Source organism: Falco rusticolus, chromosome 3 (genome assembly GCF_015220075.1).
Source record: "Falco rusticolus isolate bFalRus1 chromosome 3, bFalRus1.pri, whole genome shotgun sequence".
NCBI classification, from domain to species: Eukaryota; Metazoa; Chordata; class Aves; order Falconiformes; family Falconidae; genus Falco; species Falco rusticolus.
This window is the reverse complement of record NC_051189.1, coordinates 81,134,831-81,160,281: the sequence shown is the minus strand read 5'-3', so window position 1 is coordinate 81,160,281 and position 25,451 is coordinate 81,134,831. Positions and strand designations below refer to the sequence as shown.

The following is a 25,451-nucleotide window of genomic DNA, read 5'->3' as shown; positions in this document are numbered from 1 at the left end:
ACACTAGGCTCAAAGTATTTTGATCAGGAGCACAAAGTCCAGCTGGAGGTCAGCAGCTAGTGGTATATCCCAAGATATACACTAGGGCTAATACTAGTTAACATCTTTGTTAATGACCTGGATGATGTGCCAAGGGTCACTCTCCCCCAGTTGCAGATGATAAAAACCTGGAAAGAATGGCTGATACATAAAGATGGTTGTGCTGCAATAAAGAGGAACTTTGTCCAGCTGGAGAAATGGGCTCACAGGAGTCTCATGAAGTTTGGAAAAGGGAAATGCTAACCCCTGCCCTTGGGAAGGAATAATCCCATACACCGGTACACACTGGGCACTAACCAGCTGGAAAGCAACTTGGCATAAAATGACCAGGGATTACCAGCAGACAAGTTGAACATGAGCCAGCAATGTGCCGTTACATCAGCGAAGGCCAACAGCATCCAGGGCTACATTAGGAAGTGTATCTCCAGCAGGTCAAGGGAGGTGAGCATTTCCCCTCGAGTCAGCACTGGCGAGGCCACACACGGAGTCCTGGGCCCAAGTCTGGGCTCCCCAGTACTAGAGAGACATGGACATACAGAATCGAGTCCAATGAAGGCCCATGAAGATAGATAAGGGACTGAAACATTTGCATACCGGGACACTATGACAGAAATAGGAGCACTCAGGAAGGATCTTATTGATGTGTCTGACTAATGAGAGGGTGTAAAGAATGTGGAGCCAGACTCTCCTCGCTGATGCCCAGCAAAAGGACAAACAGCAATGGTTATAAGTTGAAATACAGAAAACACCATTTAAATTTAAGAAAAAAAAAATTACTGGAACAAGTTGCCCAGAGCTGCTGGTGAGTCTCCTCAAAACCCTGACAGGAGAAGGCCTCAAACAACCTGCTGTACCTGACCCTGTTTTGGGCAGGTAGCTTGGACTAGGTGACTTCCAGAGACTCCTTCCAACCTCAACTATTTTACGATTCTGCAAAAAACTTGAACAATCTCAAAGCAGAAACTGAAGCAAATATATCTTGTGTCATGTCCAAAGTGTCAAGAAAGTGCTGAATCAAAAAAAAAAAAAAAAAGACAAGGTCACTAAGCTGAAAATATCCTGGACCTAGACTCCCAAGAACTGTGATAGGACTGAGAGAAAGAGGAAAATATTGCAAGGACCTCACCTAAAATTAGGTGTCAAAAGACAACCTACAACTTGCATTAAAGCTCATGCGAGTCAGCTGTTTTGACTAATAGTTTTAATAATCAAGATTGAGGGAATGTTTTCCTACAGAGAGAGGCACTGAGGCTATTAAGAAAAACTGAGAATTTTTCTTCCCTTTGTACTATAATGGATACATTAGCTAAAATACTTCAGGCTAGTTGAGTAAATCTCTGCACATTCACTTCCCAGCCCATTTAAGTACACATTTAATAATTTGGTAAAAATTCTTGTACACAATCAATTTTCTGTTATCTGTCTTTAAAATGTATTACAGAAAGTTACAAGTCAGATTTGTTCTAATAATTCAATAGCGAGACAAACAAGCCTAGACAGATCTGTTTCTTCAGATTAAAAAACTAGTTTACAGATACACCACCTACATGAAGTTTCTGTTTTAAGAACAGGAACCTAAATACCCTGAAGATCTGCAAATATCCCACTGGTTTGGCAGCAGAAGTCTCAAATACAGCTTAAGGAGTCAGACATCTGACTCCCTCCAACTTATTCTTAGGTGCCATTGTGCTGTGGAAGGGCTCCTATATTCAGAAATACATTGCAAACAACTCACCCTTTCCCACCCATTCTTCTCCCCACGCTTCTGACATGGCAGATAAATACTTTTTACGATTACATGAAGTTTAGCACATGCTACATGAAGGGTCTCTTCAGAGGTTTTCAGACTACAGCACAGCGTATATGATCTACGCTTCTGATTTGATCACTGTCTCATGAAAAAGTCGCTCCATTTCATTGGCTCATACCTGATTACTGGTGGCCATTATCAAGGTTCTCGTAGGCGCAGATTGGGGTTTACCACTTGGCATAGGCAATGCAGGTGGTAAACTGGCCATAAGCTGAGTCGGTGCTTGCAGACTGAACTGGTAAACATTAGGAGCTGTGCAAGGTGGTGTATCAGAATCCTTTTGGCAGAGAAAAAGGGGAAAAGAAAAGCAACTTTACAGAAAGTACAGTATATACAGGCTATGCATGTGAAAATGCACCCAAATATCAACTCATGTGAATACTGTAAAATTTAATGATTTTTTTCAATGGTAAATAATTAAATACAAGCCAACACTATATTTTACACATCTAACACAAGCTTAATTGAACCTGCACAAAGGAGACAGTGTCAACAGGTCTATGGCAATCACAGGGCAGTTCCAGGCAGCACAATCTAAAGCCAGAGTTATACATCTACCAAATTTGAATTAAAAGATGGGAACTAAGGCTGGGGAAAAAACGGAACAAGAACAGCGACACTGTTAGTGATACAAGGGCTAGAATTTTATGTGTCATGACAGAATCAGTCCTCTGAACAGTGTTCCGGATTGTATGTATCTGTACATCAAAGTTATTCACTCTAATTGTTACAGTCTTCTTCCCTTCTACCCAGCAACAGCAAAGTTAGGGCTCCATCTACCAAGAAACAAGGAAACAATCTGCCAGTCAAGACTACTATATGCATACCAGTCACCCACTTCACTGCTGATTAGAGTTCTATTCCCCTCACTTTCCATCAGATATCAGAGTGATAATTCTCAGGGGAAGCAAGATGGATGTAGGATTACAGAAAAAGATACTGTAATGGAACTGGTATTACCGAGTACTACTACTCCTCCTGCCAGCCTGACCAACAGCAATTACAGATGCATCACAAGCAGTCGTAACTGTTGATGTTAAAACACTGTGTGCCTGGAGCACTTAACAGACAAGCAGCAAGGTGGTGAACAGACATGTAGGGCTTTACAGGAATTACTGAATTTGAAAACACCCAACTGCCTGCCTCAATTCTTAAATGACATTATTTTTTGAGAAAGTTGAAAAGCAAGCAACAGCCTTTTGAAACAAATTTGAACAGAGATCTTGACACTTATTTTCCAGCTATAACATAGTGGCAACAGATAATACATTTTACTGCTGCTTTTTATCTCTCCCTTAATTCTAAAGTATTCTGAATTTGAAAATATGGAAAAACCGATTCTTTATCCCAAACCACTAGTGTTTTTTTTCCATTCACAGCCGTCTGGCTCAAAGTATATAGCAAGAGGGGCTTGGCCAATTAGTAGTTTAGGAATTACCATAGTAAAAGAAATTTTTGGCTCAAATCATCAAGGATCTTTAACAGTAATTACTGGAATATTCTATTGCTCTTTTCTCTAAAGATTAATTGCCTCAAAGCAACAACTTTTCAGTTAAACCAAGTAAACTTTAAATAGACCTCCAGTACTACTACTCGCCCTCATATGGCCTTGCTTTTCAAATTAGATTCTTCAGTTAAGAGACTAGGCTGTCTAGGAAAATATTTTCAAGAACAGAAACAAGAAAATATTTTAAAGCTTTTCTTGGGAAAAGGAGAAGGTCCTTTAACAGAGACTGACAGTTGTGAATACTGAGTAGTGTAAGCAATGAACTACTAGAAGGCAAAAATTGCACCCCAGCTGAAGTTAATACCCACTGTAGAAATGGTCCTCAATAAAACAGTCAGCTATTAGAACAATCATTCCTTTATTGGTCCATATAAAGTTGTGCTTCCTAAAAAACAAGTTCTAGAAAGAAAGGAGCTGCTGTCCTACTAGGTCAGGGGTCCTCAAACTGTTTAACCAGGGGGCCGGCGCGCGGATGAAGTGGCAGGCAGCCATCTGCGGCTGCTTGGTTTCCCCCCCAACCCCCGGGGGGCAGGTCGGGGGGTTCTGTAAATACCGGGGGCCGGACTGAGGACCCTGGGGGGCTGTATCCAGCCCATGGGCTGTAGTTTGAAGACCCCTGTAAGTTGGTCAACTAGTGGTAAAAGTTACAGTATGCTTTTGTGAAGCAGTTTCAGGTATTTGCATCATGAATTCATAGAGACAAATCACACTGGTACCAAGAATCTGTGCACAAACTTATGTCTTATTTCTGAGATGTTTAGCATTTAATAAATATGTTCACAGTGGGGAACTACATGCTGTAGCACTGATCAAAAAATTAAGCTTAGTTGTATGCACATGCAAAGCCAACTGCCCAGATGAGATGGTGGTTTTTTCCTTTGCCCAGTCCTACAGTATTAGCCATGGGAACAGGCTAAGGTCTCTACAAGGATGAGGGTGACACATTCGGTAGAGTCAGGTACAGGGGCAAGAATTTGGATTTATAAACTGAAGTTTATTTAGATACTATTGACCATGGAATTATTCAAAGATGGAAAAATAAGGAGGGCATAGTCATGTTTGAACAGACAACTTCTGAGCATGCTTACAAGTAATCATGAGCAGGCAGATGTGAGGGAAAAGGGGACCTCACCGTCTATCCAAACCAATGTGTCAACCTTCACAAACTTTCTCCTCTGCTTAGATACAATTACATCCCCTGAAGATTCACATACCTAACCCAGATGGGACGCTTCCCATTTATAAGATTTCTATGGGAGAGTTGCACAACAAAAAGTTAACTCCACTATGGAAGGAACAGCAGATGAAAGAATCATGTGGTTTAACTGAGACTAGATGAATTTCAGCACAAGAAAGCTTGTGTTACTTTCATTTTGTAACAGGTATGTTCATCTGCCTCTTTTTTTACTGATACATGTCTCATACAAGCAGATTGTATCTCTCTTCTGAGGCAATCCTGAACTGCTATCAGGATTACTATATGGAGGTGATGGCCTGACTTCTCATCAGCATCAAAATGCGTTTGTGAAGAGCAGCATTACTGTTCTTACTCAAACTGAAACATTAACCTCAGTGATGAGAAAATTGAGCTCCATGTGAACAAAGTGATTTTCCCCAAGCACTGCCTACACTAAGAAACTGTGTCTTACTTAGTCTTCTGGACAGGATTCTTAAGTGTCATGTGAAAACCTGAAGCATTACAGAAGCTCAAAAGACCTACAATAAATGCATACAGGTAATACTGTCACTTTAGATCCATGTCTAGAAGACAAAAGCTTTGAGCCTTACTAGGGTAACGGCTACAGAAGTCACACTGCAAAAAGATGAATTTAAAATAAAGGGCTAAGATACCTCAACTGATTTTAGCAAATAATCTAGGGATAAAGCCGCAATGACTGCACTAAGAGCCAAGATAAGTTCCTGATCTCTTGAATGCCAATCATACAGACCCTCATCCTGCAAGGAAAATACCTTCTAGAGAGATGTTTTTGGAAACAGACTGACACAGGCTTATCCTACTGCAAAGTATCCATTTTAATACATACTCTAAAGCAGTTTCAACTTTCTAAGAACTTAGTATCTGGAATGAGGATTTCTACTATTCATAGCTTTGATTACCAAGGATTCTTTAAATTTACCCTAACATTAGAAAGATGATAAAAGTCTGGAAGACACTTAGAAACTCAAGTGTTACTGATGAACTCTCACTTAACTACAAATTTTGCTTGAGGAATCTTATCTCCTAGCCTTCTGTCTAGACAGAAACAGTGAAACGCTGCAGTCACATGACAGATGAAGAGCTGAAGCAATCTTACAATCCAAGCTTCTCTTTCTGACATTGGAAGAGAACAAAAAAATCCCTTCCTGTTCCACAAAATGCATCTCCCATTATAAAAAGGACCTAATCAGCAAAAAGAGTATTTTATTCGCCAGAAGCTCCTTACTATGTCTGACCATACAAGCTTATTTCAATTCCATTAATAACTCAAGGCTTAAGATACAAGGTAAACTGTAGTGGTACATCCATCCATCAAGACAACAGTACCCTTTCAGAAATTTCATGTGCATTCAATTATATTCATAAACTTCCTGTCCCTGACTCTAAATGTATGAAGAAGCGGTGCCTTCTGCTTTGTTTCATGATGTAGTCAGTTGAGGAGTTTCAACTGACTAACAATAGCTACCATTTCAGAGTTTTCAATTTCCAAGACAGTTACTATTTTCAAAAGCTGGAGTGGCTTCAGAAGATTCATTCATGATCTCAGTCTAAGTTTTGTGGTAAAAGAATCTAACTATCCTAGAAGTCAGTATTCAGAAATCAAAACTTAAACAGAATGCAAGTTTCTTGCTAATGTGATAGATCTGCATTTCCATACCCCGTTCCCCAGAAGTGAACTACAGAAGTCTTAGCAAAAAGGTTCCTACTGTTTCCATTCCCCAAACTTTTCCCACTGATTAAACAGTTTTTTCTCTTTCCACAACATGCAGAAGCTGCAAGCTGTGACAGCAATGACCACTTCAGTAAAAGTTATGTTCCACCTTCGAAAGCAAAGAACTGAAAATAGTGAGAAAATCAGTGCTTATAGTTAGCACTTTACACTGTACAAATTTTTTTTCATGTGCTCCTCTCCTTTCTTACATTTGAAGTGATTTAACAGGTAACTACTTCCAGCCTTACTCCTTTTGCCTCTTTTCCCATTCTGGCATTCTCCATTACACCTGCATTAGCATTTCACATTATTATGAGCCAATTCATGGAGGTGAACCACAGAAACAGTAATCACCTTCTTACTAGCTTCAGTTTATGAACTGGGTCACCACAGGATTAGATGAATACCAGTGTAGAAAAGGCAGCAGCTAGTAAACAGAAACATCCCTAGCAAGAATATCCAACTACTGGATTGGCTTAATAGAAGTATAAAACCATACTCTTCTAGAACATAAAAGTAAATCCAGAAAATTTCAGACGTTTCACAGTTTGGGGCCACATGCAGGAGCAGAAATCCATGCATGCTCCTGTTTCAATAGTTTTAGCCCCAGTGTACTTAACTCTGCTCGATAAATGAACATGCTTCCAAGGCAACTTTATGGATTACACCACCACCCCATCTCATTTCTTCTGTATCAGCTTGTGCCATATCCCTTTTTGGAAGGTGGAGCCATAACTTTAACTATGGTGTAAACAAAGTAGATTTGAGGTGAATAAAATTTCTGCTTCTATGGGAGGTCACAGGGGAGAGACCTTTCATCAACATAGTTGCACTGTTTCTACTAGCCAGCCTATAAACAATACAAAACAGTCTCTAGTAAGACACAATTGGTTTATTGTTCTGTCTTTAGGTCAACTGCATTGCCAAAGGAAAATACCTCAGTCATTGTGCTTATGGGAATGGAAAAGTGAAAGAAGAGATATAGGATACACAAGCAAACTGAAAAATATGCATCCTCCAAAAGTGTTAGTGTTCATTTTACAAAGATAACAAAAAATGTAGTCTAATTAGTATCTACCAACACTAAATACAAGCACAGCACCCCTTTTTAACCTCACCTCATTATATCCTGCCAGGCCTGACTGTGGGCTTATTCCATGTTTTATCAATATTCACTGTATTTCATATAAGGCATCTTAAATAAAAAAAAAGGTCCCCAAAGTGTGACATCTCAAATGTCCTTTGTTACCCCTAGTATTTTAATTTCACAGGCTTTCAACTGGTTTGTTATTGTTAACAGTACAGTAATATTTCAAGCTATTGTTTTCCAAGTTAAACAATTATTGGACTCATTATGCAAGCTGAACATGCTAGAATATAAACACTGTATTTAGGTTTTCTTCCATCCTAAAATGGCTTAGGTACCTTTTGGGTTTTTTTCAGGGAAGGGAATGTTAAGATATGGCAAGAACATAACTAGCCTTTGGCATCACAAAGCAGTCAAAACTTGACTTGTACAGAATTCCTTGCTTCCCTCACTTCACTGACATCATAGCAGTAAAATCCAACTTCACTTGCTGATTTACACGTTCTTTCTGTACCCTTTGCTGCTTATAATAACTTATTAAATAAAATTACTTTATAACTTTGTGTTCAAAATTGTGCCTCCTGCAGCTTTGCAGAAATTTACTCTTACTTCAGGTGGACAAAGGACTGCTTAAAGCAACTAAGACAAGAACTGAAGAGCATGAGAATATAAAACAGCACTGGTCAGAGACACTGGTTAAAAAAGTCAAAACAAGTGTGGGACTATATAGTGAAAAAGGAAAATGAACAAAAGCAGCACTGGAAAAATTTGTTTCCCTTTGGGTCCACAGAAGCTGTCAGTAATCTGCAAAGGAAGAACAGGAGAAAACACTGGCATTCTAAAGGATGTGGGCTTAATTGATTAGGGGCATTTAAGAGTTTATTTTTTTTTCCCTGGCAACATCAGGTTCTGTGTCTGCACACTCAGGGTTACCCATTGCTTTATTGGGAGACAAGCTGGCTGTAAGTCAGTACTCACATCTTTCTTTAAAGACTAAAGATTAAGAGCCTACTTTTTAGAGCACCTGCCTTCTATTTGTTCAGGAAGGAGTAAAAAGATCAAATCTGCATTCTTCTACAAAAAGACTATCAACTATACATACATATATTTGAATTGTTACTTTGGTTAGGACATGAGAGTATTCAGGCAGGTAGAAAGAAAGGAGAATATGTGTAGCTCTTGTCAGAATTTTGTGAGAATTTTGTTAGGCCACCCCCTTCTGTCCCCTCTTCCTACACACAGAATTTCAACTGGAACTCTACAAATTAATCATAGTTGTTAACACAGATTTAACAAGACTACAAGAAGAGCTGTTACAGAAACTGTTCTGAAATGTCTGTCCCTCTACTGCAGATAAGCACATGCCTTACACCTGCCAATTTAATAGCTTTAAAAAAAGCAACATTTACCAGGACAGGGTACGTCACATTCTTATCACCTCTACCTGTGAAAAGGGAAGTACAAAAGTCCCTGCTAATAAGCTGAAATCCAGAGTCTTTGACTAACAGGAAGGAAGGGGAGATGGTGATATCTTCATTAAGCATGTTGAGTTCAAGTACTAGGCCACCATTACCGCAGAGGAAGTAACAGTTCCAAAGTCTGCAGATCTTGCTTGCATTCAGCAGAACAATAGCAGTAATGACTATTAGTCTTACCAGTCATATTTATATACTACTCTCACAAATGTAAGCATCCAATCAAAGTACTGAACAGGTTCCGTGGGACACTTCGTATCCCCTAGCTGGTGGGGGCAGCATGGTGGGCAGATCAAACACTGACATTCTGAAGAAAGGTTATTATAAAGGCTGAACAGCAATGGCTACACCTAAAATTTCAAAAACAGTCTGAAAGAACATATTGTAAATGCTAAAAATTTAAATAGAGGCAAGGATTGTTCTCCTCCCCAAACTAGACTATACAGGCACCTTGTTCACAGAAACGTCAACTACCTTGACATGACTACATGGTCACAAGAAGTCAGAACTTTTCACAAAATAATCTTGTACAAGCCCAAGGAACATTAATACCAGAAACACTGAGATAAGGTGCATGAAATTTCTTAGATCCAAATTTCTAACGGACAGCTTTGAAATTCTGTACTGGAATGGATATGAGATTATATATCCATTAGGTAACAAAAAGGAGGTTTAAAAGTTTCTGTGAGCCATTACATCTGTTACTGATACACAGGTATCACTATCCCATAAAACACTATGCTTTATTTGGCACAACAGCATCAAATCTGCAAAGCATTCTTAGCACCAGGAATTATACCAGACCAAAATGAGACTGCAAAAACATACCTGGGATTATTTTTCACTTGGCAGAGACTGCTGATCAAGCAGCAGATATTCTCCAGCACTACTCTAGGACTTCCTGAGCTAATAAAAAGCAGCTTTCCACAACACTTAAGCAACAAGAAATCCAGGTCACCAGCTACAGAGTGCAGGTCCAGAACAAAAGCACCCAGGAAAAAAAAGGCGTTTCAAGAGGAATTTGGTCACTGCTTAGGTTCTCAGACTGATATCTACAACTAGCCAGATCAAGCAGAGAGCTGGGGGCAAACATAGCTCATTTCATCTGGTTTCAGATTCTCATAACAATCACTTAACTCAGTATAAGGTTAAAGTGAGATTTCCTAATGCTAGAGACTTATTTTCTACCGTGCAACAGTTTAACTCTTGCTCCCATACAGTAAACACTCATGCACTTTGTACTGCCCTTGATGGCAAAGATATTTATAAAGCATCTTCCATTATTCACTTCTACATTTGTTGGATCATGTAGGAATGCATGGTATTTTGCAACTTACCTGTTTGCACAACTGAAGAATACATACTGCCTTTTTGTCAGGGCAGCGTATGGTATTTTGAATACCTGCACAGTGGTATACTTCACTGAGAGAAGACTTACTACACAGATCAGTTTCATAATTAACAGAATCCAGAAAAATATTTTGATGATCAGATTCCTTGTAGCCATAGGTTTATTTCCATGTGTTCCTCAGTTTGCTCCTTGTCACTAATATTTATATTCTTCACAGAGCTGAGGTAACAGGGCAGGAAATTCAATACTCAGTATTTTGCAAGGAACTACATTAGAAATGCCAGTGAGAGTCAGAGCTCTGCACTAACATGTACAGTGAGACAAACACAAACTGAACAGCTACCTCACTAATAGTAATAGGGGTACCAGAGGACAGATTTGTCTTCTACAGTCTTCAATCCAAAGTTTACTGGGCCTTATGAAAGCTTGATGTTGTGACTAAGATGTCAGTTTGCTAGGACGCTTACAGAAGACAGCACAACTAGAATTTCATCAGCCAGATTGTGCTAGCATAAGGCATTTTGTAAATAGCTTTACTGCCTTGGAAAAACCATAAAACCATACTTTCTGTACAAATTATTATATAGTCTCATTAGATCCAGTTCTTAAGTTTTGGGCTGTGTAGATAGTGGTCCAGAAGTGTGTTCCCCTGCAAGCTAGTCCTGGATGCACAGAGATAAAAGCAATCATCCACCTGAATATGAGGCATCATACTGAGGAAAAGCACATACATATAAAATGTATATAAGGAAAGAGAAGGCTGCCCTTGAAGGAGGCAGTTCTCTTGTTCCTCAGTGGTACACAAGTTCTCATCTTCAAAAGGTTACCATCCATGTGGTCCCCAAAGGAAGAGAAGCATTAGCAGGAATGGAAATAACTCAGGGTAGCAACTTTAAGCTGTTATATCCCCACACTTCCATTTTTCTGAGTACGCACAAAAGTTGAGAGGCTGACTTCTAAACGTTAGCTCTGGCTTATGCCAACCCAGTCTCCAGAAAAAACTGCTCCTTTTTGTTCTATTCTGAAACCTGTTCTCCTGCTGCTGGAACCAATCTAAAACCACTATCTCAAGTGCCTATAAGTCCAAGACACCAGGAGCCTTGTCTATTCCATAAATATGGCTCAGCAACTGAATAAAAGGCAAGAACCTGTAATGCGAGAACTTTTTAAAGGAAACCTTTAAAAACCATACAGCATGCTGTATTACAACCTATTAAACTAACTACTGTTACAACCAACTATTAAACTTTTAAGGTTTAATAAAAAATGTTGGGATCCCTATGAGCAACACTGTACTGCTTTGGTAACACCTGATTACTTGATATATAGTGCCAACATTGCTTCCAGAACATACTGATGAATACATGGCAAGGCCTCCAAGACTTACGGCTGGTGTACAGTGATGTGGCGACTTCAGAATGTAACTACATCTGTGCTAGAGTGGATGGCTGGAATACTTGGAACATCAGTAGACAAAGTTCAAAGAGGGGCAAAATGACCAAGTAAAGTCACAAGTTGCCAAGCCTACTTCTCTTCCTCAAAGCACATAAAAGTGACTTCTATTATACTGGTAAACAAATCTCAGAAAGGTCAAGGTACAGCTGACCCCTATTACCAGAGAAACTTTAGCAGTAAATTGAAAAGCAAATACATTATGAAGTTCCTCTAATTTGCCAGCAAGGCTCTTGTACCTGATACACAGCAAAAGATTTTCTGCAGTCACACAACATACATCTCCAAAAAGTGTCTTGACACAGACCTTCTGCTTAAGGTTAGCAGTGACAGAGGGATGAATATATTTTATTAAACTAAAACCTTAATTATTGGGAAGAGATCAGCAAACCGTCAATCTAAGATCTCCCCATGTGCTCCATTTGCTTTATAATCTGTACCTAGCTTTCAGTATCAGAGTTCATAAGATTTAAGTTTAAATGAATACAGAATCACTCCTGAAGAACAATCTCTCCACAAGATCAGAGCAAACACTACAAATAACTAGTGATGAGATGCACCATATTCATATTCCTTTGTTCTGAAGCCGGTACCAAAGTTCACTGCGTCCTACTTATTTGAGCACACCAGAAGTCTTGGCAGAAGTGCTAGTTGACACACACTAGATGCTCCTTTGCTGAAATCTGTACATAGCATTATCCATATCATGCCATGGGTAGCATCTTCAAATCCAGCAGAATAGGTTTCTTTTCCTGAATCAGGTGCAGCTCAGGACTGCTCAACCAGAACTTGCTCATCCTCACATATCCGAGTGTGAGTAGGATGAACCCATCAACTATTTGTCAGAAACCTGCCATTCCATTCCAAATTAAAACAATATGCTGGTGGTCTACTAAGGACATAATAGCAATACATGACCGGGGCTTAAACTAGGGTCTGTCACAAGACATGGGCATAAGGGGTTTTATTTTGTTAAAAAGGGTACTATTTCCATTTATTTTGTGGATGCCCAACTGATTGCACATCTTTCTTGTTGAGAGCTTCCTTTCCACTTTTCATTAATTTCTCTGGCATCAGCCAATGAAGTTTCACCTTCAATGTTAAGCAAAAAGGAACTAAGGGGATATCATAACCACTCCCCACCAATTATGCTGGGAATGCATAATATTAAGTAAATATTTGCATTTTCTCATAAAACTACTACAGAAAAATCCTTCCCACTGACATATTAAAACCAAGAGCATGGCTACTAGTATCACTGGCAAGCATCATGCTGTTCTTTTTCCATTAGCCAGATGGTGCAACTAAACAATTTACCATATTTACTGGAGGTGGAGTGAAAAGACAATTCAACACAGAAAATTCAGTAATGTAGAGGAATTACAGAAAATAACCAAAACATACAAAGAAGGCGCTCGTCCCTCAAAAGTTATTAAAATAGATTTCCCAACTTTTAATTCCATATTTGACTAGTTTTTGAAAGCATTCAAGAAACAGGTACTTGGACCTCTCTTGGCATCATCCAGTTATGTGCTACTGTAGTTAACTGGATGTTACATCTTGTTCCAGTCAATACCTCTACCTAGCACAGAATGCTTCAGTAGATTTATGAGCACCTCATGCCATGCAATGTAATTTTGTGCTTTATAATCTGCACTGCCCGATCCCATGTTGATTTAACTCCATACCAAAACAAAAAGACCTTATAGAATCTTAAAGAGTCTGGGAACATACCTAAAGAGACTACAGCCTCCTCTTCCAGGAAGTTACAATGAAGCCCAGTGATCACTTTCAGATTGTACTTTCAAACAAGGAAGCTGACAGCAAGACTTTAAATGGGGCCCTATTACCATTAAAACATGAACTGACTGCTTGGCTGAACATTTCAAGGAGTATTACTCACCTTCACAACACAATATGATATTCATGTTCCACTTCAGATGGACAAAAGGGACCAGAACTTGACAATGAGAGGTTTTGTTTGATGGGAAGATTTACAAAGATTAATTAGCAATTCTTAATTAGCTACTGTTAACTTGGGGGTTTATATATATTACAACTAACTACTACCACAAAGAGTACCAAAGACTTAGAACAGAGTTAAGAAATTTATTTTAAAAATATTTGATTTTAGTATTTTTTCTGGGCAAGGGAAGCTATTAATCTGCTACAGCAGCTTAGGGATAGCACCACATTAACTGCTGTTGTATCAGATGAGGCTTTGAAAAGTATGATAAACTCTGCTTCTTATTAGTTTAACCCATTAAAGAAAAAGCTTACAATGTCACTGCCGGAGAGTGATGATACAGAAGAGGCAGATGAGCCAGAGGATAACTGTTGTGTACTAGGCAATGATAAAGCCAAGCGTTGGTTGTAAGATGGTTCAGAGTCTCTGTTCTGTTGCTGTTCTCCATTGCATGGAGCTATCTGGTCTCTTATTTTCAACCTATTATCTGTTAAGAGAAAACACAGGTATCATTTAAGAGCACAGAATATAAATACATGGGCCCTGAAGTCTAAGAAGAGCTGCAGTTTAACAACCTAATTGAAAAAGGCTCAGAGAAAAGCAGTCTTGGGCTAGAGAGTTACAAACTCCTTTTATTTTTTCCTACCTATCTGAAAGTAATTAATTTCAAGGCATGAGTATTTTCAATTAGATCAAATTCAAGAAAAGATTCCTGGTATACCTACCAAGTTCAGGTGATAAATTAATTTTGCTCCCCCACTTCTTTTTAATCCAGGCCCTGTAGTCAATCACTTCTTGGGTCACTTTGATGATTCTACCTAATGTGCTAAAAAAATTTTTCAATTAAGTATTAAACAAAGACTGTTGTTTACATACTTGCAACATTACAATAAGCAACCAAATTATTCGAAGTCGGTTTGAGATATCCCTAAGCAAAGAATCCTTTTTAACTTTCATTTCCTTAGCACACCATTTAATTCACTGAAGCACCACAATTTTTCAAGTAGCATATTACTTATCTTCTACCATATTAACATGCAAACACTGACACATGTGAGATTTTTACTCTATTTCAAAATGAAAATAACCTTAATTATCAAGAATGTACATGCAGATACCAATGTACTTGATAAAAGCAATTTACAGGTTCTTGCATTTCTCCATATAACCAATATTTGTTCCACAGAATCTGGATTACAACAGTTATGGGACACACAGAAGACACTAATACCCCAGCCCTCCAACTGATCTTCACACTGAAGACAGAGACCTTCACCAGTCCTTGCTTACAGATTTTACAAGACAACTCAAAAGGTGTAAGACCTCCACAACTATAAAGGAAGTACCATGGATCGTGAGGTAGTGGAAACAAGAAACACAGACTGGCTCCAAAACCAGAACAAGTTAGAATTTAAGAAAATTCATAACAGTAAGTGGTTCAGAGAAAAAGCCTACCTGGTCCTGCTGAACAGTGACCAGTTAACAACAAGTACAAAGTAGTATTTCTCCAACATACCTTCCCAACATTCAGCTATTTGAATTGTTCTTCTTGAGCAGGAGTTGTGTCCTTGTTTGAGAGCTAAGCTTTGAAGCTTTCCTTTCATCAGGGAATAGTAGCTGAAACACTAACTATAAACTCCATGCTCAAGATACCTGAGGGACTGACTACTGTACAAAAATGGGCTGTGAGAAGTTACCATCTTGGAGTAGGTAGCATTATCATACTTTTGAAAATCTCCAACAGATACAACAAAGCTTACTTTGCATCTCACATCGTAAAGGTACATTATACCTGTACAGGAATTTCTTTTGGTTTAGGTGTATAATGGGAAGGGAGGACATGCATAGCATAAGCGTATTTAGACCACCTTTATTTTATTAGGTCATTTCATAGTAAGACTTCAAAAAGGAGCAATAATTCTCCTACTGACTTAGGGATTACTATTTCATGCAAGACCAAATACCACATATTCCATGTTTAGTCTTCCAACTTTAAAGGCATGTCAGCGTGTTAGCACTGCAAAAGGCAGTCCAGCATTTTAAGCAAATATTGAACCAAGTATCATCTAAGTTACAAGTTCAATAGCTGCAGAAGGACCTTACAGACAGAATTAATGTCATCCCCCATTCATGTATGTAATGTAGATAACATGATGCATGTTGGAAAATAAAATCTTGAATTTCACATGCAGAACTAAAGGCATGATTGGCACCACTCAGCAACTAGAGATGTGGGTTAAAATAGGTGATTCTTTGGAAACCACAGTTCAATAGCTAAGTAGAGCACATTAAGAAAGGAACAAATGACACTGAGGATAGTATTTTGTCAGTGTACACTCCCATGACATAACAGCATTTCAAATACTCGATGCAGTTCTGGCTTCTCAATCTCAAACAGGAAGTCAAAAGAGACATAATGAAGACAGGGATGACCAACACTGCAGAGAATCAGCTATGGCCCTTGAGTTGCAGTTCCCAAGACAGCAATGCCAATATTGGACTTAAACATACACATACTGGGTCAGAGAAGAAAATCTTGCAACTAAAGCTTTCATCTGAGAATACCTTCAGAAAGATCTGAGCTTTTACTCTAGGATAACCCATGAATTTCACAACTACTACCAGCTGTGTCAGAAACAGAAAATGAGTATGAACTGAATATAAGCTCTTACGGAGAAAGAGTTCATCAAGTCTGAAGCTTGTTGGACTACCTTCCCAGAAGCAAATCAAGTCATGCCTTCATATACCAGAAGGAAAATGAATTACATACACTGGCATTTTTATCAGCATGGGCAACATATACCAAAAAATGCCTGCTGTCAAATAGGTGTAAAGGGTGAAACGACTGCTACACCAACAATTATGGTGGAGTTGCACATACAGAACCTGGGAATCTCCTCCCTCACTAACTTCTTTGACAGAGAATAGATCAAAGGCCCAGACTTTTTTTTGGTAGAAAGCAAAAAAGAAATTCACTAAGTTATCAGGTCAGAAGTTCAAAGGCAAATCTATACTACACCACTCATACACCAAAATTAAAAACATTCATTCTGAGACATCAGAAACTGAAAGACAATTCAAGGCTATACTACCATATACTTAATATAGCAGGAAAGAAAAAGGAAGCAAGTGTGATCAAAGTAGATAATGGAACACCATTTCATGTATGGGACTCAAGCACATCCATGGGGTCAGAGAATTTATTTTAAGTAAACATCTAAAAACTATGTTTATATCTGTTTTTAACACTGAAAATGCTTAGGAACAGCAAAGCCTACTTATCTGCTATACTTTAGTATGAGGAAATTCTACACTTTTGGGTTTTTTTTTTGGCTGAGGACAGAATTTCTACAGATGAGACACTCCCACAATTCTTTGGAGATGCTTGTTTGGAAGACATGGAATAAACACAGTTAACCAGTTAGTAAAATTAGACAGTTGTCCTATGAGACACCCCTTTAGGGTTTTTCCCTTAATATTATTACATAGTAAAACCAAGAATAAGCTATTTACATACCTAGGTCATTTTATGATAAAAGCTTAGAAGCTCCTCTTTTTACACACTTCACACACTTCAAGCACTCAGTTCACAGGGATACTTTCTAGCTGTCATTAAAGCACAACTAAGGTGTAAATAAATCTTACAATCACTCTTAAAAGGCTCAGGGTGCTGACATAAGATTCAGAAAAATCCAAGTATCTAAAGCTCCAGTCAAGCTCCACACGAACAAGTGAGTACCAGAGCAGGAAAAAGCATTGAGTCTGTGAAAGAAAAGTCAAAATAACTGTTCGGGGCTCCTTAATTGAACTTATGAAATATCCTCCTGGTATTAAAAGGGTAATATAATCTAAAAGCGGAGTTTTAGAGGAGCACCTGAGAAGGATCTGCTTGCGCATGAGCCTAAAAAAAACCCAAAATACTAAAACCTTGACTCAGACAAAAACTCTGTGGAGGAAAAGCTGATATTGCTGACACCTCTTAAGAAACAGCATGCATCCTAGTGACAGCAACCCACCATTCAGGATGTGAAGCAAAGGACCACTTCAGATGCCACATTTCTGATTTGTCAGCAGATCTAGCAAGCAAGTTTAACATTCCCTCTGGCAACTCCTAGAGTTCCCAAGGCTATCTTGGGCCAACCAGGGGCAAGCTAAACCTAACAGACCCGTCAGCAGTTAGATCACTTGAACTGTACACTAGGAAAAGATCAAAGAGCTTTCAAGCACAGAGGAAAAGACCACTTCATATATAGCCCAGACTGCTGTTGTTTTGAAGATTACTACCTGTCAACGACAACTCCAGATATGCAGTAGCAAAACCCTGCCAAAGCTTCCTCAAACTCTGAATTCTAGCCTGTTGGCATGACAGTCCCGTTCCTCATCCACCTGTACTACATCTGGCACCAACAAGGAGGAGCCTGTTACCAATCTGCAACTCTGAAACCTTTCTTCAGTTCCTAGAAGTCTTAAGTTATACTGGAAGGGCACATCACAGCAGAACCAGTCTTCATTCCTCATTTCATATGACCTTTTCTGTCTCCCAAATGCAGCTACACTGCTGTTTAGAGGCAGTCTGAGCACACATTCATATCTGAACCATGCAGCAGGCCCAATCCTAATCTACAGACAAATGTATTAACCTAAGGATGACATCTTTGTCACATCCGGATCAGCATAACTTGCAGCTGTCAAATGGTACAATACTACTCTCCATCTTCCTCCAAATGTGAACTCCTCCTGCTTCTCTTGCTTCTCATCTGCCCATCACACAGTCATAACCTGGATCAACTTCTTGCTATGGCAGAAGTGTTGATGTATTTGTTTCAGTTAGAACAGAACATTCTCATCTGACTCACCTTCTGACTGCAGGCCTACTAGATCTTATACAAGGCAAGAGTCAGGAATACACAGACTGAGAAGGAAGAAAGAGGGCCACTGACAGGAGACAGCCCACAGATAGTTAGGCTAGACAAGGTATAATGTGAATTTCAACCTTAATATATAGACCATGGACAAGGTAGTAACATATACTCCACTATTTCAAAGGATATGAATCAATGAGCAAGAGCTTGCTGCCAAACATCTGCTTAGGCTTCCTGTGGTTTATCAAGAAACAGAATAAAACTGGAAAAATGGTCACTAACTTGAAACTTCATATCCAAAGAAGAGTGATGAAGCTGATGAAGGATCTGGAGAACAAGTCTAATGAGAAGCAGCTGAGGGAACTGGGGTTCTTCAGTCTGGAGAAAAGGAGGCTCTGGGGAAAACTTACTGTGCTTTACAACTACCTAAAAGGAGGTGGTTGTCGATCTCTTCTTCCAAGTAAAAAGAGGAAATGGACTCAAGTTATACCAGGGGAGGTTCAGATCAGGTATTAGAAAAAATTTCTTTACCAAAAGGGGTGTCAAGCATTGGAACAGGCTGCCCAGGGAAGTGATGGAGTCACCATCCCTGGAGGTATTTAAAAGCTGTGTTGATGTGGCACTTACAGACGTGGTTTAGTGGTGGGCTTGGCAGTACTAGGTTAACAGTTGGACTTGATGGTCTTAAGGGTCTTTTCCAACCTAAATGATTCTAAGGTTTTAAGAAAATATCACTCCTCACAGACTTCTTCAGTTAGCTCACTTGATGACATACTCTTCTTGAGAGACAGGATATGGCCAAAGACCATACTGAAGTTGTGCAAAGCACATACTGACACTGACCCTTAAACAGAAGCTATCCTGTCCATAACTGTATTTTACAGCTAGACTAATGTCCCTGTGACCCCAAATACTAAGAAATCAATTGTCATTTTTCAAACACCTCAGCTAAAGTTACAACACCAAACTTGACTTTGTGTACAAGTTACACAGATTCAAAATGGATCAGTCTCCTCGTTTTATATTTAGGAAAACCCTTCCTTCCAAGATGATGGGAGTCTGCTTGCTCTAACAAAATCTACTGAATTATCTATGAACCTCTCCTGAGCCATTCTTGAAAGAGGACAGGTGAAATAGACTGGGGACAAAACAGCATCAAGGTGATTTCTGTAGCTGTAAAAGATTAAAGATACCTTCAGGACTCAGCTGATTACTGTTTCCACTCAGAAGATAGCTTTCAACCCCCACTATACTCTAGATGTTATATCTGAAAGCTTGAATGAAGACTCTAAGAATGATTTGTATCTACCCCTCACTCTGTGGGATCTATTACTTACAGAGCATGGACAAGAAAAAGGCCTATGCTAAAGGACAGAAATCTGACTTTTTCCACACCAGGAATATCAGAAGCAGCCACTGGCTAGAAAGCCTTATATTAACTTAGGCTTGTGTTCCTTTGAGTTGGACTGACCCAGAAAAAGAGCAGTAACAATGAGCCAAGGAAGGTCTGTAATCTACTGAGACTGTTATCCACAAAACCAGACTCTGTACACTGAGATTTTGTACACAGAGATTTTCATTGGGAAGAGCTGCCATGAATTCAAACCCACCAGGCAGCTCTTCTTCAAACTGGATAAACCTGTATCAGCCCATGGAGTTCAGCCTCCTGCAACCTTGTACCTTTTCAGGTGCTCTTCATTTAAACTCTGTTGATCCTTCTAGTAGAATGTCATATAGCTAGTCACTGCTCTTAAAGGAAGCCCACTGTTTACAGGTTAACTTACCACTAACAATCCTAGAAAAGATAAGGGAGCACAACAAAGGGCTCCTGGATGTCTGAGGCTTTAGGTCAGGCCACTAGAAAAGTCGTATTAGTGCCTCGACCACTCTGCCTAACAGGTGAAAGATCTGAAATACACCAGGACTGCCCAAGCACATCAGGTTTAACTAAAAACTAAGACTGAACATGGAATACTTTTGAGCTTCTGTAACAAACTTGTTACCAAACAACTCATCACCCACCTACAGGTCCTTTGGCATTCACAAGACTGGTGCTGGGGGAACTACTTGTGTACAGGACTTTGTTGAATGCTCTTGCACCAACCATTCCCTTTGACAGAATGGCAAGCCACCCGCCTGACAAGTCCCAAGACTCAAAAGTCACTGATACAGACAGCCCAGAACTAGAAGACAGGTCACATGTATGACACCTGAACAATGCTGCTGGGACATCTCTGCAGGTCTGAAGCTGTGACAAAATTCAGATGTTTTCCCAAATACATTAAGTAGTATACATGTAAAGTGCACATACTGATGATATCCGAGGCTTCCACTAAATGTGTTTACAAAGACAGTTTTCGTTGCCTGTAACAAATACAGGTACCTGACTATATCCTTTGGAAAAGCACAGGCCCAGTGCTTTTGACCTTTGGAAGGTCAGGACCCAAGACAAGCAAAACTTCGGGAATCCCCAAGTTGTTCTATCAACACTTATATAATGATGGAGTTTCATTCAGCAACAGCAATTGTCAGCCAGTACACATTTACCTGATAAACATTTCATTTATCTTAAAAGAGCATCTCAAATGTCAGCCTGTAACATTATGTACCACTCATCCTATACATCTCCATCGCAGGCACAACTGCAGTCTCAACTTTTGTGAATTTAATACCACAGAAAACACTTTGAAAACTATTGAAATATTGTAGTTTTAAATCGACAAGCGAAAGACTGCATCCACTTTGCGGTGAACTCACTACAAGAGAACTATTTTGCTTTCCAATGACATTAATGCTAGAAGTTAACAGCTTGATTAGAGTTTAGAATTGTTATCTGTATCATTTATGAGACTCGTTACAGCCATTCCTCCCTGTGATGAGCTGAGGAGCTCAAAGCTGTTGGGAATGTTGGGAAGTCCCAGGGAAAAAGTCTTCTGATCAAGCCCCAATTTGTACTGAGGATTAGAATAATAGATCCTAGAGGCGGTAACGTGAATGAAAATACAACATTGCTGATATGCCTACATTTTCTTTCTCCTCCGCCTTTCAAAAAACAGAAAACTTGCAAAGGTGAGAGCTGAGAAAGTACTAGCTGTACAGTGTTTCTATGAAAGAAATCAAGAGCCACATTAAAAATGGCACATCTAGAAGTATGCTACTTTTAATGGCAGTTCTGACATTACAGCCAAACTGAACTGGTTCTTTTAATAACCTAATGACATATCAAGCCCGTTAAAACAGCTTATGAGAGCATGTATTAAAGAACTAGGGAGATTTCTAGCCTTAGTGTCTAGTTTTGTGTCTAAACAAGCAATTTGATCACATACATTTCTTTCTGCCATAGTACAGACACACATCATACCAAACATTAAACCAGCAGACCTTCCTTCAAAATACTTTAAGCAGAATATTTGAGAAAAGACTAATTATCTTCTGGCTCCCTTTCGCACCAAGAGAACCTCACATTGGACTCATCCTGGGTTCTATCATGCTGTCTTCATTTCAACACTGCACATTGAGGTATTATACTCTCATACCACTGGGCAGCCTGAATTCCTGGGCAGATTTCAATACAGCCACAGTTAAACAATAAATAACAATATTCATTTTATTAATTTAGACCCAAGCATTCCTAATTAATTACACAAATAAATGGATATTCAAAAAGTGGACTAATTACCTCTCAGAATCTCTATTTGGATATGATCTTGCAAGTGGTGATACTGCATGGCTAAGAACAATGTAGGCATAATCAAAAACTTGTTTCACTTGCATGGCACCGTAAGAACTTCTGCCAACGTCGTTTCCTGAAATAATGTGACAGTCATCAGATCATCTTTTTTTAATATCAGTAACCAGCAAATTATTCACACTTAAAGCTCAGAAGCCTTAACAATATAGCATAACTATGTTTAAACTAGTTAGCCCATCCTACTCGTATCAGAAACAACTAAGTGTGCCTACCAATAAAAGAAGCTAACCTTACGAATGACACGTAACATTATGCATTCAATTTACCACTTCTAAAATACTGATGTACCAGCGCCTGAAAGAAACAGAGATCAGCTTAAAGTTTAATAGCTGACTTTTAAGAGGGAACCTATCTTAAAGCATCATACCTCACTTACCAGTAGAGTTTCTGCAGCCTAAATTCAGGATAAAATTCCACTTGTGCAACCACGTTATATTCACAGGCCAGGTATACTTACATCAACCCCTACTTAACCTTATCAAAACTACAGATTAATAAACCAGCTCATACAGATTATTTATCTCCACAGGATAAACCTGTTTGTCAAAATCTATCATAGATTATTCCAGAAGTTCGTACAGAATTGTTTTTAGATCACATTAACTGCAGAAGAACATGCTATGAAGCTGCTGTTTATCAGTGACGATGTACAAGCATTGGTCTCATTTACCACCTAGAAAGATGTTGCTATTACTAGCAAGAAGACATATTTGGGGTTTTTTTTGTAGATTATTTGGCACCAGACACCAAAGGTTCACTGTCACCACTCAATTTAACACAAAGAAAGCTTCATTCAAATTGCATGTCTAAAGTACAGACTAGATCTTGAGTGGGTAGAAGGCTGCTTACAGTAAAAGGTTCCCTCCTTTAGTATGATGCTTGGAATGCTGTGAGAACACTGGAAAGGGATGAATCACTGAATATGTTTATTTTAAGCTTGAAAATCAGTTCAGGGCCCATGAACAGGTTCTAATGAAAAATGTGCTTTGAAAATTGATGGATAAAGGAGTCCTCCTTTGGAGGACTGAATCCAATGAGGCTGAATTTGACTTTAAAGGAACTCATTGCTTGCTGAAGTATTTTGTCCAGCAAGTCGTTATAGACAAACGTGCTGGGGGGGGGGCGGAATAACACACCTTGGCTTTACTACTTGACAACACGTTTTAGTCCTTCAGGATTCTCCAATCATAATGCCACTTTAACAGAAAAGCATAATCAATGAAAACAGACTGGGAAAATAAGAACATTCTGGGAACACAGAATTTCTTCAGCAATTTACACAGTCAAATAAAAAATGATCAAGAAATGCTGCCTGTTCCTGAAGTAACTGAGCATCTTGTTCTGAATGCACTGCTGCAATATCCAGCAATTACTAGGCTCAAAATGACAGAAGCCTCTCTAAATGGCATATTCACAGTTGGACTGTATCCTGAAGTAGAAGCAGAGACCAATTTGGGCCTAGGACAGTGAACCTGGGAAGAAACACTGTAGTTAAGTTCAGAACTGCACTACAAAGTAGCAGAGGACTTCACAAAGGACTTAGTCCAAAGGCCACTGAATAGAAGCCAAGGTATTTCAGTGGTCAAGAAATCAGAACAAAAAAAATTTAATTCTACTAAAAAAACCTATTGATTCAGTAGAGATTTTCCAGGGGCGGGATATATTGTTGTGTCCTGCAACAGTGCCATCTTCCACATAATGACATGCTAAACATATATACAAAAGGGAGTGAAACTGAGAAGCAATACAGAAATGAAATATATAAGAAGTGGCTAAACACACACAAATTGCACTTACTACTAGAGTCTATCTGTGGCTGAACTCTATCTTAAGGGTCTTTTCCAACCCAAATGATTCTAAGAATCATATGAAAGGAATGAAGAATACACACTGAAACAAAGTGCATTAGTTTAGTCTAATGTGGTCCTAAGGCATCTACATTTGACATGCATCCTGCATGGAGTTATACCAGAATGAAGACACTGCTGCTACAAACTGTTGATTACTCCTTTCTCCAGTTGTTGCCACCTCCACTGGTGCGCCAGCAAAAGAAACCATACGCCTTCCCTAATCCACTTACGGCAAACTCAGGCAGTTTAGTTTAAACCACCAACGAAGTTGTGTATGAGTCTTGATTGAAGCAGATTTGAGAACAGAGGCAGGATAGCTCATGCCATAGCATGCCTAGGTTCCTGGATTGCCTCATACTGCACCTGTAATTAGTTCATAAAAATGTCTGAATAAACAAGTCTTATGCAATTATACAGTCTGCAGAGCTGCTGACTTGCACTGCAGCTGAAAAGCAGGCATGGAAGCCAAAGCTACTGCACGACCTACTGTGAACTGCACCAGTCAGGTTTGTATAGGGGTGGTCCTACCTAATCCAGAAAGCAGCATATAAGAGAAGCCAGAAGATCACATATTTGCATTGCAGTCCTGAATAGATTTTCTTCTGAGAGATCATTCTCATTAGCAGATCACGTCTTACATACCTAAGCATCCTTCTTTTGTCACAATCTACAGACTGATCAGTTAAAGCATGTAACCCAAATGCTCTCACTCTTTAAAAAGAGAAATCATAAAGACTTCAATCCTCAGATGCGTATTAGTAGATAACAATGGTGCATGATTTCATGTGTAATTCAATCCTTATTCTTTCTTACAAAGCCTTCATCCCTAAAGGAGCATGTCTAAGACTTCCATCACTTGCTATCAGTATTACCACTCCATCACATAGTCCTCCATTAGCTGAAGCAGTTTTAAGAACATTGCCTGGAAAGGTAAAGGTGCAACCATGAGCTAGGACTGAAGCAGATCCATTTATGTTAAGCTATTATCTAGTAAGTACAATTTTGCAACATTCAGCATTAAAGGTGTTCTTTCAGGCGCTCACTTCAATGTATTTGTGTATTTTTATAAGTGCATATATTTTATATATACACACATATTCACAGGTTCTAATAACAAATAGCAGGCATTGAAAAGCTGCAATGAATAACCTTCAACAACTGTTGGGATGACACGTCCTAGCCTTAGTGGCTGCCCAATCTCAAATCTAATTATTTCCTGTATTTGTGACCTATCAAGGTGCAGAAGCAAGCAACATGAAGCATAATTAGTCCCACACATTAAAGAGACTCTTTTCAAAGAAAACACATTGAATTTAAGATTTAGAACTTTTGTCAGTGCCCACAGCAATTCAGAATGAACAACCTTTCTCA

General features: G+C 39.1%; 1 protein-coding gene across 5 annotated transcripts in view; it reads right to left on the bottom strand.

Moving 5' to 3' along the window:
- Positions 1-25,451, bottom strand: part of TENT4A (terminal nucleotidyltransferase 4A) — a 61,080-nt gene that overhangs the window by 11,199 nt on the left and 24,430 nt on the right. For 3 of the 5 annotated variants that reach the window (XM_037379999.1, XM_037380000.1, XM_037379998.1), the window contains 4 exons: positions 22,159-22,285; positions 14,343-14,443; positions 13,932-14,104; positions 1,968-2,126 (listed from right to left, as the gene is read on the bottom strand). In XM_037379999.1, the coding sequence (XP_037235896.1) occupies positions 1,968-2,126; positions 13,932-14,104; positions 14,343-14,443; positions 22,159-22,285 (560 nt within the window). The remainder of the gene's footprint in view (positions 1-1,967; positions 2,127-13,931; positions 14,105-14,342; positions 14,444-22,158; positions 22,286-25,451) is intronic. The other 2 variants (XM_037380002.1, XM_037380001.1) reach the window with 1 other exon arrangement.